At 40.9% G+C, this 18,810-nt stretch overlaps 1 protein-coding gene across 6 annotated transcripts; it reads right to left on the reverse strand.

Moving 5' to 3' along the window:
• Positions 1 to 774: 774 nt before the first annotated feature.
• On the reverse strand, positions 775 to 12,175 carry LOC127162870 (interferon-induced very large GTPase 1-like). Of its 6 annotated transcripts, XM_051105783.1 has the most exons (4): positions 11,889 to 12,175; positions 9,672 to 10,310; positions 4,887 to 5,603; positions 2,187 to 4,202 (listed from the first exon to the last, which is right to left on the reverse strand). In XM_051105783.1, the coding sequence occupies exons 2-3, from the start codon at positions 9,957 to 9,959 to the stop codon at positions 5,040 to 5,042; spliced, it is 852 nt and encodes a 283-aa protein (XP_050961740.1). In that variant the 5' UTR covers positions 9,960 to 10,310; positions 11,889 to 12,175; the 3' UTR covers positions 2,187 to 4,202; positions 4,887 to 5,039. The 6 variants fall into 6 exon arrangements, with proteins under 6 accessions (XP_050961735.1, XP_050961740.1, XP_050961738.1 ...); XM_051105781.1 differs by lacking the exons at positions 9,672 to 10,310; positions 11,889 to 12,175 and adding an exon at positions 6,427 to 7,915 and having other exon boundaries at positions 4,887 to 6,366; XM_051105780.1 differs by lacking the exons at positions 9,672 to 10,310; positions 11,889 to 12,175 and adding an exon at positions 6,397 to 7,915 and having other exon boundaries at positions 4,887 to 6,366.
• Positions 12,176 to 18,810: the final 6,635 nt, after the last annotated feature.

Below are 18,810 nucleotides of genomic sequence, written 5' to 3' on the forward strand. Positions count from 1 at the left end.
ATTTTTTTCATTAAACACAGTCCTGTAAGTAATCTTAAATGACTGAGCAGAAGGATTCGGAAGATTCTGAAAGCATGCAGTTTAACAAACATGAATCATGTTTACACTTACACTTAAGCTGTACATGTTACATTTGTATTAAGAGTTCATAAACCAAACACTCCATGTCAGCATATTTCTGTACTGCTCAGGAAAGATTTATTTATATGATTCTGTGAAACTGACTGATGTTACTGCAGCACATATTGCATTTATAATGAAACACAAGTAAACTCATTATTTAGTGTGGTATCTCACATTTAACATATAATAAACATAAATAAAGTATTAATAAGGAAATTAGATACCTGTTTGCCCAGAGCTCATCATGCTTATATGTTTCTCTCCTTGTTGTCAACAAGAAAGCAGGAAGAAGACTGCAGGTGTAGTCACAGTCACATTACAAATACATCTTACTATCATCTTACTTATCAAGTCTCACCAAAGGAAGTGGGTCACAGTGCGACCTTTGCCCCTTTGCCAAAACCTTTCCTCAACAATACAACGTGAGTGAAAACAACTCATTTACTCTCTTTAAAGAACAGATGAGATGAACATAGATGACATGCTGCATTTCCACCAAATACTCAGTCCAGATTAATCAATGCAATGCATAGCGTTGCTTGTCTCACTTTTATACAACAGACCACAATTTTTAGGCAGATTCAGGTATGGTTTATTGGTGCACAACAGATTTTGGAGAACAGCCTTGCACGAACCATACTCTGATCCCAGTGAATAGGAGTTAAAACTCCCACCCAGTTGACACTTCTCCAATAACAGATCACGTAAAATACCAAAAATAAAAATATTCTTATAATATTTTGCCAAGTAATAAAATTAAAAAAGGACTTTAACTGTAAGCAACACAAGCATATGGAAAAAATAGATAGAAATAAAATTTCCAAATGTTCAAAATGTTTCATGTCTGATGTTATTAGTTTAAATTTTAAATACATTTTTATTAACCCACAGTAACGTATGTCTTCAACATTGTATGTTTTCTGTGGACTTTCAAAATTGGCTTTTAAGAAAGCACAAAAATATACAGTTACAAAGGTTTTTTTTGTTTGTTTGTTTGTTTTTTTTTTTGTTTTTTTTCGATTTACTCAGGTTAGTTTTGCATCAAACAAAATGTCATTTTCAGCAATCGAGATCTGGCAGCAACAGCACATTTTTTCACTTGGGTGAATGCTTTGCGGACAGCTTACACTCTTAAAAATAAAGGTGCTTTAAAAGTTTTTTTTACAGCGATGCCATAGAATAACTATTTTTGGTTTCACAAAAAACATTCAGTCAAAGGTTCTTTTTTAAGAACCATCTCCTTTTTAACTTTTTAGAATCTGAAGATTCAGATGTTAAAGGTTCTTTATGGAACCATTTAAACAAAAAAGGTTCTTCTATGGCATCGTGAAGCACCTTTATTTTTAAGAGTGTACCTCTTGCATGAAACCAGCCGCATGCCAGCAAAACACTGAGAATGTGCAACAATCCTGAACAGTTAGTAGACGTGTCACAGCTGCAGAAAATGTGCTAGTCTGGGAGCTTTTGTAACTGACGTAGATTTACAGAACATTACCAAATGACAAGAGATCAACCTATAAGCATGTTTATATTAATTAACCAATGAACTCATTCTCTCAGACGCCCTAGGTATGCAGAGTATTCGCAGCTTATATGGACGGTATGCCACTGGCTGATAGTCTTGTGGTCAGTCCGTTGTAAAACAGTGCAACTGTGCTCACGGTGACACAAGTTTGATTCCCATCTTGAGGGAATCAAGATGGGAAACCGATCCCACTCCCCTCTCTCCACTTAATGCTTTCCTTTTGCCTCTCTACAGTCCTATCTAAAAAAAAAAAAAAAAAAAAAAAGCCCATAAAAAATGAATGAATAAAAAAGTGATAGTGTGAACACACCCTTAAAATCTGACCACTGTATTCTGTGCATCACTGTTCTGATGAGCTGTCAATGAATTCAGAGTCTCAGTTAAGTTTATTAGAACCACTTTTGCAATCTAGGGAGAATCAGGGATGAGAGGCGAGAGTCTCATTCTCTAGTTAGTCCATTAGATATGTTTATCTAAACTCTAAATAGCATCCTGTTTTGTGTATGTTCTCCATTCATATGGAATCTCACCCTCACACTCAAATGTTCTACTGTAGTATTTTTCCAGATCTTTCTGGAATCTGCACACAAACCACTTCCAGTAGGGCAGCACTGAGTGGCCAGGGTTGATATGCCAGATGGCATATTTAGGCACTTCAATTTTTATTTCTCTCAATGGAATCCTTCCACTTGGTGTATAAATATTCTGATCACTTGCCACTAAATTTGTGCAAATATCAGCACAGAGATTCTGTGTAAAGCGATAACATGTGCCATTAATTCCTCTCACTCTGTGTAAAGGAACACTGTGGTCTTCATGATGGTTTTCTATGGTGTTGGTGCAGATGGCTCTACAGAACGGACACTGAAACCAACAGCACTGACAGAAGTGATCAATCAGAAGCTTATCTGGCTTGTTCTTCACATTTAGTTTATCATCAAATGCCTGTATGTTGAATTTTTTGCTGATATCAGTCATTACATAAGGAAGCACTTTCCTCATGACATCTTCTAGGAGTTTCACATCAACATCATCATGTTTCACTCCACTGAGGTCTTTTTCAGAGAAGATCAGCTCATCTGAGAGCTGTTGTGTGAAACTCTTCAACCACAAACCAACATCTAATCTGCTCTCTTTAACATGTTCAGTAGATTCATGAGCTACTTCCATGATCTTCTGCTGAAGGAATTTAATGTTCTTCTTCATCTTGTACCAAATACTGACACTGAACTTCTGAGTGATGTACCGACTGACTTCATCTCTGATGAAACTCTTGAAGTGATCTCTGGGATAATGAATGTAGTCCATGTATTTGTCAAAATCTTCCTCTTCTGCCAGTGTCTTCATGATGTGTTTCTCCAGATTTGATCTGTTTCCATTCAGTGATTCACAGTTTGTTCTCATTTCACCTGCCAGATCTCTGGCAGTCTTCTTGTAGACACTCTGCTCAATGGGCTCTTTAAGTTTCTGACAGATGATCTCACCAAAAATGGCAGCTGGTGTTGCTCCATAACAAAATTTCTGGAAAACACTATAGTACTCTTCTCTCTTCTTCTCAACATATATTACAGGATCATTGGCTTCTCTGAACAGTCGGTGTTGGTCAGTGATCATCTTGTTTGCTCTCGTACAGATGGAATAAACTAAATCCATGAAGAATTCATTCTTGAACTCATATTCCACTGGTCCTTCCTGATGTTCTGTTACTCTTCTTTTAATGTAACCTGTGAGTTGTTGGATGTAGCTGATGTTGTAGCCCATCTTTGAAATGTTAAATGACTGAATCATTGTGTCTGTCCGCAGAGCAACATCTGTAACTAATGATGTTATTTGAATTTCATCCTCCTTAGATAGACTGTAACCAAGCCTCTCTACAGCTGATCTGTAGACATTTGAGAATATTCCTTTAAGTCCACTGGATCTTTTTAACCATACATACTCTGCATAAGTTGAGACACAAAAAATATCTCTCCTTTCTTTCTTGTGGTCTACAAGAGCACTTTTATAGACATCACTGAGGATTGTTCTCACGTCTCTCATTATGTCAGTGTCTCTGATTGGAGGAGTGTCTGTGATGATCTTCTTCATCCACTGTTCCCAAAATAAATCAAACTCTTTCTTCAGTGTTTCTTTATCATTTGCTTTGTCTTTGAGTTTTAAGGCAAGTTCTTTGCTCTTTTCATAGAGGGTGTTTTCATGATGTGTCCTCTGAGCATCAATCTTTTTCTTCAGTTCTCGCTGCTGAAGATTCTCATTTAATTTCCTCTTTGTTTCTCTCACAATACTTTCTTCAACATCTCTGATTTTAAATTCAAACGATGTTTTCCACTGAATCAGTATATCTTTCTTTGTCTTTCTCAAATAATTCTGACATTGATTTTTTCACTTCTTCATTTGTCTTCTTCAGTTCTCTTTGAAGAACAGTTTCCTCAACCTCATGAATTGCTTCATTTTCTATTTTGTTGAGTAGTTTGTTCTCAGTTTCCATCATGACACTGTGAAGACTCCAGGACCATTTGCTGTATTCGGTCTCCAGTTTCCTGTAGGCTGAGGCCTTTTGGAATTGAAATAAACATAAATCATTCAGAAAACACTCAGCAAAGTCTTGAGACCTTTGTTGTCTGGCAATTATTGGTGGGTTATTTTTTACTAATAGAGCCAGTAAAATCTGCTAACAACAAACATGAAAGACTAGATAAAAAAGTGAAACTAGATAAAAAAAGTTTGTCAAGACAAACTTTAAGTTGGCTTGAGAAAGCTGAAACAGAAAGTTTTAAAAAGTTTTAAGTTTGATGGTTTTCAGTCTGAAATAGTTTGAATTTTAAAGTAGTTTCAAAAGGTTAACGTTTGGATGTTTTGAAGGCAATTCAGTCTGTCAGAGATAGATAGATAGATAGATAGATAGATAGAATGTTGTTAGCATGTTATTAACATGATTAACATGTGACTAGCTGTTACGGGGAGAACGAGACGAGAGGCGAGCGGATCCATGCGCAAGCTTTTATTGGATTGGCGGGACAAAGACATAGTCGTACAGGCAAGGTCGAGGCAGGAGCAGACAGGAATAATACAGGCAGTAGAAGAGAATGGTCCAATAAACGAGAGCTATAGTCCAAAAGGCAGGCGGCTAGACAGAAGAGAACGGGAAACCAGGCGGGAGATCCAAAAACCAGAAACTAGGAATACACTAGGAAATACTAACAAAACAACAATACAACAATACAATAATACAACCAACCGTGAAGTGCACTGAGGAGGAGCGGGGTTTTTATAGGACGCCTGATTGGTCACGGGGACTGACGCAATCAGAGCGGTGGAGGATGGGAGATGCAGTCCGAGATGCATAGTGACAGTCAGAGTGTGTAAGTGATGCGAGAGTGACATCTGGTGGTTAGTGGACAATGGGACACAGACCAGATTTGTGACATAGCCCCCCCCCAAGGAGCGGCTTCCAGACGCTCCAACAGAGTAACAGTCCAGGGGAGCGGTGGGGCGGGAGCGAGACAGGGCGTGGGCTGGAGGACCAGGTCCCTGCGGAGGACCCGGTGATTGAGGCAGGACCGGCAGCACAAAGGCCCTCCAGGACGGAGCCGGGGGCGGAGCATGAGGCACAGGCGTACTCCAGGGCGGAGCTGAAGGTAGAGCAGTCCTCCACGGCAGAACCGGAGGTGGAGCAGGACTCCTCCAGGGCGGAACTGGAGGCGGAGCAAGACTCCTCCAGGGCGGAACTGGAGGCGGAGCAGGACTCCTCCAGGGCGGAACTGGAGGCGGAGCAGGAGGCGGAGCAGCCCTCTGGGGCGAAACAGGAATCTGCGTCACGGTCTGGGACCTGGGGAAAGCAGGGACAGAGGAGGCAGACAGAATAGGGGGAGAAGGCGCAGCAGCCCTCCAGGGCGGAACAGGAGGCGGAGCAGCCCTCCGGGGCGGAACAGGAGCCTGCGTCATGGTCTGGGACCTGGGGAGAACAGGGACAGAGGAGACAGACAGAAGAAAGGGAGAAGCAGAGAGTTTAGAGGTTAACGCCCCCTCCATAAGGGGTTCTACAGCTGACGCTGACACCTCTGGAGGCATTGGCGCAGCTTCTCCGACGGGGAAGGCCTCTGGGGCAGACTCGAGACCAGACGGGAGCTCTGGAGCAGGCTTGAGATCAGACGGGAGCTCTGGAGCAGGCTTGAGATCAGACGGGAGCTCTGGAGCAGGCTTGAGATCAGACGGGAGCTCTGGAGCAGGCTTGAGATCAGACGGGAGCTCTGGAGCTGGCTTGTGACCAAGCGGGAGCTGGGACGGAGCAGGAAACCGCGTTATGGTCTAGGACCTGGGAAAAGCAGAGACAGAGAAGGCTGACAGAACAAGGGGAGAAGCAGAGAGGTTATTGGGGGATGCCGCCTCCATGGGAGGATCTACAGCCAAGGCTGACACCTCAGGAGGCATTGGCATGGCTTCTCCAAGTGAGGGGAGCTCTGGAGCCGACTTGTGACCAGACGGGGCCTCAGGGATTGACTTTGGAACAGACGTGACCTCAGGAGCTGACTTGTGAACAGGCGTGGCCTCAGGGGCACAGTGTGCAGCCCACACACACCAAATGGCAACCGCCATTAAAGGAAGAGCAGCATCGGGAGGTTGTGGTGGATCCAGTACGCTGGCTATCATGATAGGCCGTGATCTTGGGATGTCTGACGAGATGTGACTTGACTTAGGGTCATCGGACGGGGCGTGACCTGACTCTGGGCCGTCGGACGAGACGTGACCTGACTCTGGGCGGTCAGACGAGACGTGACCTGACTCTGGGCGGTCAGACGAGACGTGACCTGACTCTGGGCGGTCAGACGAGACGTGGCCTGACTCTGGGCGGTCAGACGAGACGTGGCCTGACTCTGGGCGGTCAGACGAGACGTGGCCTGACTCTGGGCGGTCAGGCGAGACGTGGCCTGACTCTGGGCGGTCAGACGAGACGTGGCCTGACTCTGGGACAGCAGCAACAACTTTGTTTGGCTCAGGAAGATCAGCTGTGGTCTGACTTGGTTCTTGGAGATTGGCTGTGACTTGACTCGATTCGTGAAGAACAGTAGTGAACTGCTTTGACTCATGGAGACCAGCGATGACTTGACTTGGCTCATGGAGATCAGCAGTGACTTGATCTGACACGTGAAGACCAGCAGTGACTTGAACTGGCTTGAGAAGATCATTGACTTCACTTGACTCAGGAACCACGGCTGTTACCTTGCTTGACTCAGGAATGACCGCCTTGACATTGCTGGACTTGGAAGCCTGACTGGTCTTGGAAGCCTGACTGGACTTGGAAGCCTGACTGGACTTGGAAGCTACAGCCATAGCCTGACTTGACTCTGGAGCAGCGGCTGAAGCTTGACTTGGCTCTGGAAAAACAGCAGCAGCTTGGCTTGGCTCATGAGGACCTGCTGTAACCTGGCTTGGCTCCTGAAGAACAGGTGTGACTTGGCTTGACTCGTGGGGGACAGCTGTGGCTTGGCTTGACTCGTGAGGAACAGCTGTGACTTGGCTTGACTCGTGAGGAACAGCTGTGACTTGGCTTGACTCGTGAGGAACAGCTGTGACTTGGCTTGACTCAGGGGTAGCCGACGCGACATGGAGCGCCACTTTAGCTGCCCGTACAGTCATTAGGGGTGTGTCCAGCACGTGGGCCATCATGACCACAGGTGGCGTCCAGGCGCTGACCACAGGTTCTGGAATGGCAGCCATATTGTGGAGCGGCTTGGAGACGGCGGCCATCTTGTGCATTGGCTCTGGCGTGGCAGCCATCTTGTGCAGTGGCTCTGGCGTGGCAGCCATCTTGTGCAGTGGCTCTGGCGTGGCAGCCATCTTGTGCAGTGGCTCTGGCGTGGCTGTAATTTGACTTGACACAGGAACTACAGTTCTGGCTTGATTTGAAACAGGAAAAACAGTTTTAGCTTGACTTGCCTTAGGAAGAGCAGCTCTGACTTGACTTGATGCAGGAAACACAGCCCCAGCTTGACTTGACACAGGAACAGCAGCAGTAAACTTGCTTGACTCAGGAAATACAGCTGCAACTTGGCTAGGCAAGGAAACTTGACTTGACTCGGGAAATGCCGCTGCAACTGGACTGGACTCGGAAACGTGACTTGACTCAGAAAACACAGCTGCAACTTGACTTGACTTGGAAACTCGACTTGACTCAGGAAACACAGCTGCAACTTGGCTTGACTCAGGAAATGCAGCTGTAACTCCATATAGCTCTGGTATGGCAGCTGTGACGTGACGGGGCTCTGTTTCCGCCGCCATCTTGTGAACGGGCTCCGCCGTCGCCGCCATTGTGTGAGCGCACACGGCGCTGCCGCCATCTTGTGAACGGGCACCGCAGTCGCCGCCATTTTGCGAACAGGCACCGCTGTCGCCGCCATAGCTTGAGCGCGCTCCTGCACGGCCGCCATTTCACGAGCGATCCAGGCGGCAAACGTGGTTTTGGCGTCGTGATCCGGCGTAACCACCAATCTGCGAGCGGGGTGCGGGGCTGCCGCGTCCGCGTTGTCGCGTTCCCCCTTCGCGACCCCCACAGTACACGGCGAGCCCACACAATAACGCAAAGTTAAAAAAAGCAGCCAGAGATGAGCGCGGACCCTCGCGTCTCAGCCTCGTTTTTAAAGGATCGTTTATGCCATCACAAAATATTTCCATGATTGTACAGTCCGGGAGGGTGGAATAATTCGAGATGGCCAGAAACTCACGGATATGCTGTTCTAGAGTGCGTGGTCCTTGCTTGATCCGGAAAAGAATCCTGTCTGTGTCCATATCTGTCGATTGTCCGGGTGTTAAGCTGCTGGATCCTTGTGTGACGGTTGGTTCTGTTACGGGGAGAACGAGACGAGAGGCGAGCGGATCCATGCGCAAGCTTTTATTGGATTGGCGGGACAAAGACATAGTCGTACAGGCAAGGTCGAGGCAGGAGCAGACAGGAATAATACAGGCAGTAGAAGAGAATGGTCCAATAAACTAGAGCTATAGTCCAAAAGGCAGGCGGCTAGACAGAAGAGAACGGGAAACCAGGCGGGAGATCCAAAAACCAGAAACTAGGAATACACTAGGAAATACTAACAAAACAACAATACAATAATACAACCAACCGTGAAGTGCACTGAGGAGGAGCGGGGTTTTTATAGGACGCCTGATTGGTCACGGGGACTGACGCAATCAGAGCGGTGGAGGATGGGAGATGCAGTCCGAGATGCATAGTGACAGTCAGAGTGTGTAAGTGATGCGAGAGTGACATCTGGTGGTTAGTGGACAATGGGACACAGACCAGATTTGTGACACTAGCAATGATGTTATAATGATTAGAAAAGGTACTTGCATGTTGTTAGCATGCTTATAGGATTATTAGCAAGTTACTAGCATTTTACTAGCATGGTGCTAACATAATTAGCAAGTTACTAGCATGTTTCTAGCATGATAAGCAAGTTGCTAGCATGTTTCTAGCAAGATTAGCAAGTTACTAGCATGATTCTGTTAGTTAGTAGCATGTTGCTAGCATGATTGTAGAATGATTAGCATGTCGTTAGCATGTTACTAGCATGATTAGCAAGTTACTAGCATGTTGCTAGCATGATTAACAAGTTACTAGCATGATTCTGGTTGCTAGGCATAGATAGATAGATAGACAGATAGATGAGTTTGAATGAGTTTAACTGGATTAGAAATACAGTACATAGAAGGGAAGCTTGATTGAGTCTCAAAGGATTCTGGGAGTTTTGACAGTTGGATTTTGAAAAGTGTTGGCTCATTTGAACATTTCGTCAATGTAAGTCTATGGGATTTTTCCCAATTTTAATCATCATTTTTAGGAAAACAGTAAGTCCGATCAGTTAGAAAAGATATGGCAACTAACTTCAGATCAGTCTGAAGATCTGGGCTGAGTTTGGAGTTTGTAGAGGTAAATCTCTAGGACGAGTTAGTGTCGACAGTTTAAGTCTCCGAAGAAAATAGCATATCAGTAAGTTGGATTTCTCAAGCCAACTTAATGGACACTAACCTGTAGTAAATCATCAGTTCCAGAGCAGATCTTCTTCATCTCCTCTTTCTCTCTTTTATATCCCTCTCTCCACTCCACTTGTCTTCTCTTCAGTTCATCTTCATGTTGTTCTTTAAGGAGCTTCAGTTTCTCTTCAAAAGTCTTTTGTTGATCTTCTCTCATTCTCTCTACTTGTTCTTGTTTCTCTCTTTCTATTCTTTCAGTTTCTCTGATCATTCTCTGTTTCACTCTTGAGTGTCTGAATCTGTTCATCAGAAATCTGCTTTTCTTTTGTTCTCCATTTCTCATCTTCTTTTTGTCTTTCTTCTTGTTTCTGCCTCTCACATTCCTCTCTGTTTCTCATCTCTCTCATATGATCGTCTTTTTCTTTCATTTCTCTTTTATATTGTTCTTCTCTCTTATTAAATTCCTCTTCTCTTCTTTTTCTCTCTTTGTCGTTATTTTGTCTTTTTTCTTCTATCATCATCTTCATTCTCTTTTTCTCTTCTTTATGTTTCCTTATCAGTTCATCTCTTTCTCTGTTCATTTGCTCCACTCTCTCCATCAGGATCTTCATTTTGCTTTCTTCTTTTGCACTTTTCCCAACTTCACTTTTTCTCAGCATCACAATCCTTACATCATCTTCCATTTCTGCTAAACCTTAAAAATAAAAAATGTGTCAGTCTTAAAGCTTAATAAGAAGGCACTGATCAATGTTTGGGCTTTTGCAAATGTTTAAATTGCATGGTTATCTTTTTCCAAAGCTGAGGAAATAAGTTTCAGTGTGATAAAGGTGTTTAATATGGAGCAGGAAAAAGCTACGATTTCAGATGTGACTGTTAAACGCGCACACACACACACAAAGTTTCTGTATTGTATGTTAAAGATTTGTATACACCAAATTAAATAATCTGATTTCAGCTTCACTGCTCCAGAGAAGTTTAGAAATTTTGTGATTAGCTGATCCTGGGAAATCCATGACTTCAATGATGGATTGATTTGTTCAACAACAAGGTCCTATTAAGTTATATCTCGTTTACAACTCAGGGCACTGGTGCACGTTATATCACGAGTTATTTAAACTAATTTCTGTAGGAACGATTTTATCTGGATCTTGTTCTGATGCCCTCTTTTGGGTACTCATCTCAGGACATGGCAGTGCTCCCCTCGCTAAGGCAGGGTCTTCAGAAGCACGCCGTCCTTTGGCAGAACGGGTAGGTCCTTGCTGCAGTGCTTCCCTCATAATGGAGAGTCATTTTGAGCATGTTTTGCTCCCTGAGAGCTTAGAACTTCCCTCTAAGTCGGTAATTGTGTTCTCTGCTTCCCAAAGCCTTACAAGTCAATGTCAGCAGTCACGTGGGGCTCGAGTCCTGTCAGAAACAACCTTGTTGAGCATTGTGAACTGTATCTAAGTGCTCATGCTAGCCCACATGGAAAGAACCTATATGAGGATATATGCGCATATATGAAACCTATATGCAGTATATATGCACATATATGATAATATATATGCTGCATATATGCGTATATATGCCACATATAGGCAAAATTGAGGTGCATATATGTGCATATACAGGCCATATAGGTCTCCTGTATTACTTCTTTATATCCACAAAAAAGCCCTATATGTACATACAAGATATGTCTCCTATATAGCTCATGGCAGGATTTGGTCATTTTAGCTCATATCTCACTTTGGCAACTGTCATACATGATCAGTGGCGGTTCTAGACAAATTTTACTAGGGGGGCCAAGAAGGGGCCAGTGTTTAACCAGAGAGGCACATTAAAAAATGACAACAAATGATATTTAAAGATTATTAATTTTATTTTACTTTAAAATCATACAAACATTTATTATGTACAAGAGTTTTGGTAACACTTTATAATAAGGTTCGTTAGTTAACTACATTAACATGAACTAATAATGAACTGCACATATACAGCATTTATTAATCTTTGTTAATGTTAATTTCAACATTTACTAATACTTTATTAAATTCTTGTTAACATTAGTTCATGCACTGTGAACTAACATGAACAGCTGTATATTTTTTATTAACTAACGTTAACAAAGATTAACAAATACAGTAACAAATGTAAAAGTGTTACCAAGCTTTTAAACATCTCGAAACCAGCCATTTACAAACTTGATTTCATTATCAGTGTGAAAAACAAAAGTAACACGGTTATGTGCAAGAACAACAAGTCACTCACGAGATGAAATTGTTTCGCTTACCTTCGACTCTTGCAACAGGAGAAATGAATCGTAGCTCCTCTATCCAAGAGTAGTTAGTTGTTGCTGCGCTCTCATTCACCGAGCAGCGCCACAGTGTTTCGGTGCGCCGCTCTAATTTACCCGTGTAGAACGATGCGTCGCATTAGTTCCGCTTTTGGCGCTCGTGTGTAAAATCTTAATAAATTCATAATTGTTTTATTTGGTCAGCACGGGGGGGCCACAGGGGTGGCCAGGGACATGTCTACAGAGGCACGGGCCTCCCTAGGCCTCCGTGTAGAACCGCCACTGTACATGATGCCTAGCTCATATTTTCTATTATCAAGGCAATAACTAAGAACTAACTAAAAAAAAAAAAAAAAAAAAAAATGCAAAAAACTTATGTGCGAACATGTGAAATTGGTATCACATGTAATTGGCATGTTATGGAATATGTACATAATATAGGAAAACGGCCAATTTTATATATGTCACATATATTAAAAACCTATATCAAAACCTATATTAAAACATATATGTTTATATAGGTTATTTCCGTGTGGGTAGTTTATTCAGGACAGTACTAAATAAAAAATAAGTTTTCATAATCCCTCTTATTTTGTTAAAATTATTAACATTTAGTATGTTCTGCAAGGGGTATGTAAATTCATGAGTACAACTGTATTCAGTTTTTGTTATGGACTTGTTGTTAAACTTATTGTTTACATTTTACTGCCATTGTCACAGAAATACAATTTTAAATGTAACATTTGCATGTAGATATAACAATAATTTAAAAAAACAACAATTTTGATTAGAATCCAATAATAAAACATTTTTAAAAAGTTTAGTGTTAGCTGTCTTTTGCTGTTAACAAGACTGCCCACAGAAAAACCACATGGGGCCCCAATTGAGCAAACTGGTATGGGCCCCACATGGGCTAACCCACAGGGGGCCCACAGTGGGTTTAGCATGGGCAAGCCCACTGTGGGCTTGCCCACAGAAAGCCATCATGAGGGCCCAAACGGACAAGCTCACTATGGGCCCACATGGGCTAGCCCACATGGGGCCCACAGTGGGTTTAGTGTGGGTAAGCCCACTGCGGGCTTGCCCACAGAAAACTATCATGGGGGTCCAAACGGGCAAGCCCACTATGGGCCCACATGGGCTAGCCCATAGGGGTCCCACAGCGGGTTTAGTGTGGGCTTGCTCTGCCCGAACTGTCCCACAGTAAACCCACAGCGGGCCCGCGTGGGCATGTTTGCTGGGGAGTGACACCTAAAAGTGGCACATCCATTTGGAAATTGAATTGAAAATGGTCTGTTTTGATGTTTAAAACTGCAAATAGGTATTTCTTTGTTTAATTAATTTATTATTCTATATATTGCATGCTGGTTTGCAGTGCAGATATAGTTTTAGATTGCCTGTAGTAGCTATTGAAGTCTCTCACATTAAAAAAAAAGTGCCATGTTGTAAAATTAGGATGGATATTTCTGTATGATATTGTGGCACGTCTACATAGTAATGAACTCTACTGTAAGGTTAAGGAATTCAGATTGACTGTTTGTGATGGAGGATTAAAATTTGACATTTCCTTTTCTTTCAGGTTAGGCACCAGCATGATTTGGCAGTGTAAGTTGTGTTTAGTCTTATTTACTTCCTGATTATACTGCCTTCTGCACATGTGTCCTCTCTTGCTGTTGTAAACAACAATGGCATCAGTTCACACATGGTTTTCTACAGATTTTCATACAGTACTTGTCAAAAGTTTGGAAACATTATGATTTTTTAATGTGTTTAATAAGTATCTTCTGTTCACCAAGGCTGCATTTATTTAATCAAAGATACAGTACAACAATAATAGTGTGAAATGTTACAATCTGGATGAACTATTTTCTCTTTAAATATATGTTAAAATGTCATTGATTGCTGTGATCAAAGCTAAATTTTCTGCATCATTACTCCAGTCTTTAGTGTCACATGATCCTTCAGAAATCATTCTAATATACTTATTTTCAGTAATAATGCAGAAGTTTCAGCTTTGCTTCACAGCAGTAAATTACATTTTAAAATGTCTTTTACAAACATTTTAAACAGTTATTTTTAGAACTCTTTGACACTATTAGTGTTTTTACTGTATTTCTGAGCACATAAATGCAGCCTTGGTGAGCTGAAGAGTGCTCTTTGTGAACATTTACAAATTGTAATGTTTACAAACTAGACAAGTACTGTATGTCATTATGTGAGTAATGTAGTAAATAATGTTTAATTTCTTACACCGACCAATTGTTTTGTTTCAGAAGACCTCACTACATCGCCAAGCACCAGTGGACCACCAACCCAACAAACATGAGACGTCCACCCGACGTGCAGATCATGTCTATATTCCGACAAAGACGTTGAAATGACGTCGTTTGGACGTCGTTTGCTCAGTGGGAAGGGTATTAGTGACCAAGGGATCATGGGTCTTTAGTGACCTACTAAAAAAAAGTAAGTTTCTAACTTTTATTTAAGGAACTAGGCTTTTTTAGGCGTTGAGTTTGTCTTATTGGTTTCTGGGTGTTTAAGTTTAATGTACAATGATCATGTACAGTTGTGCTCATAAGTTTACATACCCCTTGCAGAATATGCAAAATGTTAGTTTTATAAAAAAAAATTATATATAGTTTCATAAAACTGTATTAGTTTAACCATTTAGTAGGGATGCGTATCGGTATCGGGCCCGATACTGAGCTCCTGTACTGTACTCGTACTCGTTAAAATGCCCCGATACCAAAGGCCGATACCACACAGCATGTGACAAGTGCGTATTCAGGCAAAGAAACACCGACAACAGAACAACAGACAGCAGAATGGAGTTTGGATTAAGGATGTCTACGAAGTATATGTATGCAAATAATATAATGTTAAATATTCAGTATCAACGCTTACGCTTGTATAGCTGATCCGCGCGAGCTTAAAGGCAAAGCACGCAGAATGGATTGAGCGTGCGGCGGCGAAGATGCACGGCTTGTCGAGTTAAGATTCTGCCTTGACATCACTGGAAAGTTTGTAGTTTGGTCGGATATGTCAAATACAAGTAAGTAAAGCAATGCACAAGTTATTTAACGGTAGAGAGAGAGAGAGAGAGAGAGAGAGAGAGAGAGAGAGGGAGAGCGACAAAGAGAAAGAGAAAGAGAGAGCACGCACTTTTGTTGTGTGATCTTTGTTGATGTTCGCGTATTTAGCACACGCATCTTTTGGATTAAAACAAATTCGTAAATATGAAACAAAACTTATAAAGGCATTCACTATAAACATCATTTATTTTCAGCCTTAAGCAGACACGACTGTACGACGAAAGTGAAACTAACATTCTGTGTGAAATGCGCTAGGCTGTACTGTACTTGAGTGCGTTGCGCATGCTTTGCTGGCTTCATGAGTGTTTCTGCATTATTTGAGTCTGCATTATTTATAGCCCAAATGGCAGCATGTTTCAGATTAAAAAAACGTGACTTATATTTCTGAAAATATCAGAGTTAGGAGATTCATAACGAGTAGTTCCCTGCATTATTACAACAAAACGCATCATTACAGTACTGAGCCGCTGCAATGGAGCAGTTTAATGCTATTAAATTAAAGATGATGTACCATAGAGCAAAACAAAAAAATGAACAGTGAAAGTAACAAAACACATTTTAATGGGCATAATTAAGTGTAAAAGAATAACTAAGGGATATATAGTCAAACTAAAAATTATTCAGACACCAGATAAACACCACCTAATTTCTGATATATATATATATATATATATTTTTTTTTACTAGTGGGTGCAGTACACTGTTTATGATAATGTGATAATGTGAAAAATGTGAGAAAAAGTATCTGAATAAATTTTGGTTTGACTGTATCTATTTGATAAATGAAATTAACCAACTAATACATATTCTTTTAGTTTCTGTACCCAATATTTTACAAATTTACTGGTAAATTTTAAAATATTGGTATCGGTACTCGGAATCGGCAAGTACCAAAAATAAAAGTATCGGTACCGGGCGAGTACTGGAAAAAATGGTATCGGTGCATCCCTATCCCTACTGACCTGAATAAGCTATTTTACAAAAAGATGTTTATTTAAACTCCACAGGACCAAATAATGACTGAATTTATAAAAATGATTCCATTCAAAAGTTTATATACACTTGTATCTTAATACTGTGTGTTGTTTCCTGGATCCATGACTGTTTTTATGTTTTTGTGATAGCTGTTTATGAATCCTTTGTTTGTCCTGAGCAGTTCAGCTGCCTGCTCTTCTTTGGAATAATCCTCCAGCTCCTGCACATTTTTTTGGTTTTCCAGCAGCATCTGCATACTTTATTCAAATATTGAAAAACCAAAACAAACAATCTTGGAACATGCCAAAAAGCCATTAATTAATAAGGACACTGAAACTGAGAGTTCTTAGCGGCCCTTATTACTAAAAAGCTGTCAGTCAGCATACTTAAACACAATGTCTTGAAGTTCCATTATAATTAAATATTCTCTCCACCCTGTACAGTGAATCTTTTATTTACACTGTGTGTACTCTTTGTTATAATGAGAGGATTCACGAACAAAAACTGACCAAACACCATTGATTGGCCATTGTGTTAAATAAATTAACAGATATGTTTGTGACTGGCTTCTCTACGCTGCAAAAACACATTACAAATCAAAACCTTTGACTAGACATGAAAAGCCCTGCCCCACAATTTGATGGAATTCGTTACGTGTTTGTGACATAGGAAAAAAAAAGAAGTTTCAAGCTGTGTTTTTAAAACTGTCTTTGGTAATATTATAAAGCATGTTAAAGCATATATTGCTTTATGCATATGAAACCACCAGACAGATAGTTATATTTTTTATTTTATTTTTTTATTTTTTAAATAAATGTACGTGACTTAAGGAAGGGCCAGCTGACCAATACTGAACTGTGAAAGTTTTCAAAGAACATATATATTTTTCAAAGAAATATATATTTTTAATAATGAGTGCTAGGGGTGTGACTTTGGGCGTGGTCAGATTTGACTGCTTTTTTTTGTCTCTAGCTGATCACATGCCTGAAGTACCAAGACTTGCTACTGCTAATACATTCACAACATGCTGTGAACATGTAAGAAATACTGCTGCTGCACATATAACACATATGAATAACCCTTATGTAGCATACGTGAATCACCCTGGATCAGGGCCCGTATTCACAGAACATTTTATTTTACCACTAAGAGTTCTCCTAAATAGCAGTAAAAGTTTTTAGCTAAGAGTTTTCTCTTAAAACCTATTAACAAAGCTGCTGAGACAAACTTTTACTAAGAAATAGAGAGTAGAATAGTGATGTTAGTGACCCAGGAAAGGGTCAGCTGACCAATACTGAACTGTGAAAGTTTTCACAAATCAGAATAGTGATGTTCGTGACTCAGGGAAGGGCCAGCTGACCAATACTGAACTGTGAAAGTTTTCACAAATCAGAATAGTGATGTTCGTGACTCAGGGAAGGGCCAGCTGACCAATACTGAACTGTGAAAGTTTTCACAAATCAGAATAGTGATGTTCGTGACTCAGGGAAGGGCCAGCTGACCAATACTGAACTGTGAAAGTTTTCACAAATCAGAATAGTGATGTACGTGACTCAGGGAAGCGTCAGCTGACCAATACTGAACTGTGAAAGTTTTCACAAATTAGAATAGTGATGTTAGTGACCCAGGAAAGGGTCAGCTGACCAGTACTGAACTGTGAAAGTTTTCACAGATCAGAATAGTGATTTACATGACCCAGGAAAGGGTCAGCTGACCAATACTGAACTGTGAAAGTTTTCACAAATCAAAATTGTGATGTAATTGAATCAGTGAAGGGTTAACTGTCCAAAATTGCTCTGTGAAATTTGTCAGAAATCAGAATAGTACATAAGGGCTCAGGAAGGATCAACTGACAAATATACTGTGAAACATTTCCTCAAATCAGCAAATTGAAGCCAAGACTTAAGGAAAGGTACAACAACCAAAGCTTAAATTTGAAGATGAAAAATTTGTTGATAAAACATCACTTAGCGGAGAGGGAGAGGACGAGAGTCTGGCCTGGTTCTATTGCTTCCCTGGACCCTGTTTCACACCAGGTACACCATCAGTAGTGTCAGTATGACAGCACTCAGACTGCAATGGCTTCAGTTATTACAAAATTTTCCTCTGATCAATAATAGTCATCTGTGTTGAGACTCACAATACTCACTTTCAGTTTAACTAAGTATACTGCTTCACTAGCTTGTTAATTAGTTCACTCAAACTTCTATTTGTGAGATTAACCATTGTTATCACAATATTAACATATTACAGTGATAAATGTGGATCTCCAGAATGTTTTCATTAATGGTTACATTGTTGATTGATTACATTGATTATATTGTCAAATTTACAGAACCTCAGACACTTTGCTCTTCTGATATATGGACAATACACACACAGTTTAATAATATACAGACATTTGTTACTTCGTCTCAATGAGAGAATATGTGGAAAAACATCTCTCTCACCTATGCATTAGTTCCTTTTTCATCCCTTTCCTTTGTCTTACCCATCCTCCCTCCACATAGCTCACTCAGAATGATCAATAGTATAATATAATGGTCTACATGAATCCAAGTGATATTCACAGTCATGTTTGGTACCATTTGAATAGTCTCAAGGCAACTGGTACAATGATCTCAATCTTAGACTAAAAGGTAAAACAGATCCTAAGAGTTAGGAGATATTTTGCTCACTGTAGAGGGTATGCCATTTCCCAGTGTCATTCATGGAAATTATCACCTGTCCCCAAAAAGGTGTAAATGATCACATCTGGCACTTAATTAATGCAAATTGCAATTGTTAGTTCCTGTCTCCATTTTGGAGGATGTTTGTCTTGGTCTGAGGTACTTAAGTGAATGTTGCGAGAA

The sequence above is a fragment of the Labeo rohita genome, chromosome 3 (assembly GCF_022985175.1).
Source record: "Labeo rohita strain BAU-BD-2019 chromosome 3, IGBB_LRoh.1.0, whole genome shotgun sequence".
Classification (NCBI taxonomy): Eukaryota; Metazoa; Chordata; class Actinopteri; order Cypriniformes; family Cyprinidae; genus Labeo; species Labeo rohita.

Excerpts from the sequence above, each read along its gene's own strand:
- LOC127162870 (XM_051105778.1), bottom strand. The coding sequence starts at position 3,736 with ATGAAGAAGATCATCACAGACACTCCTCCAATCAGAGACACTGACATA.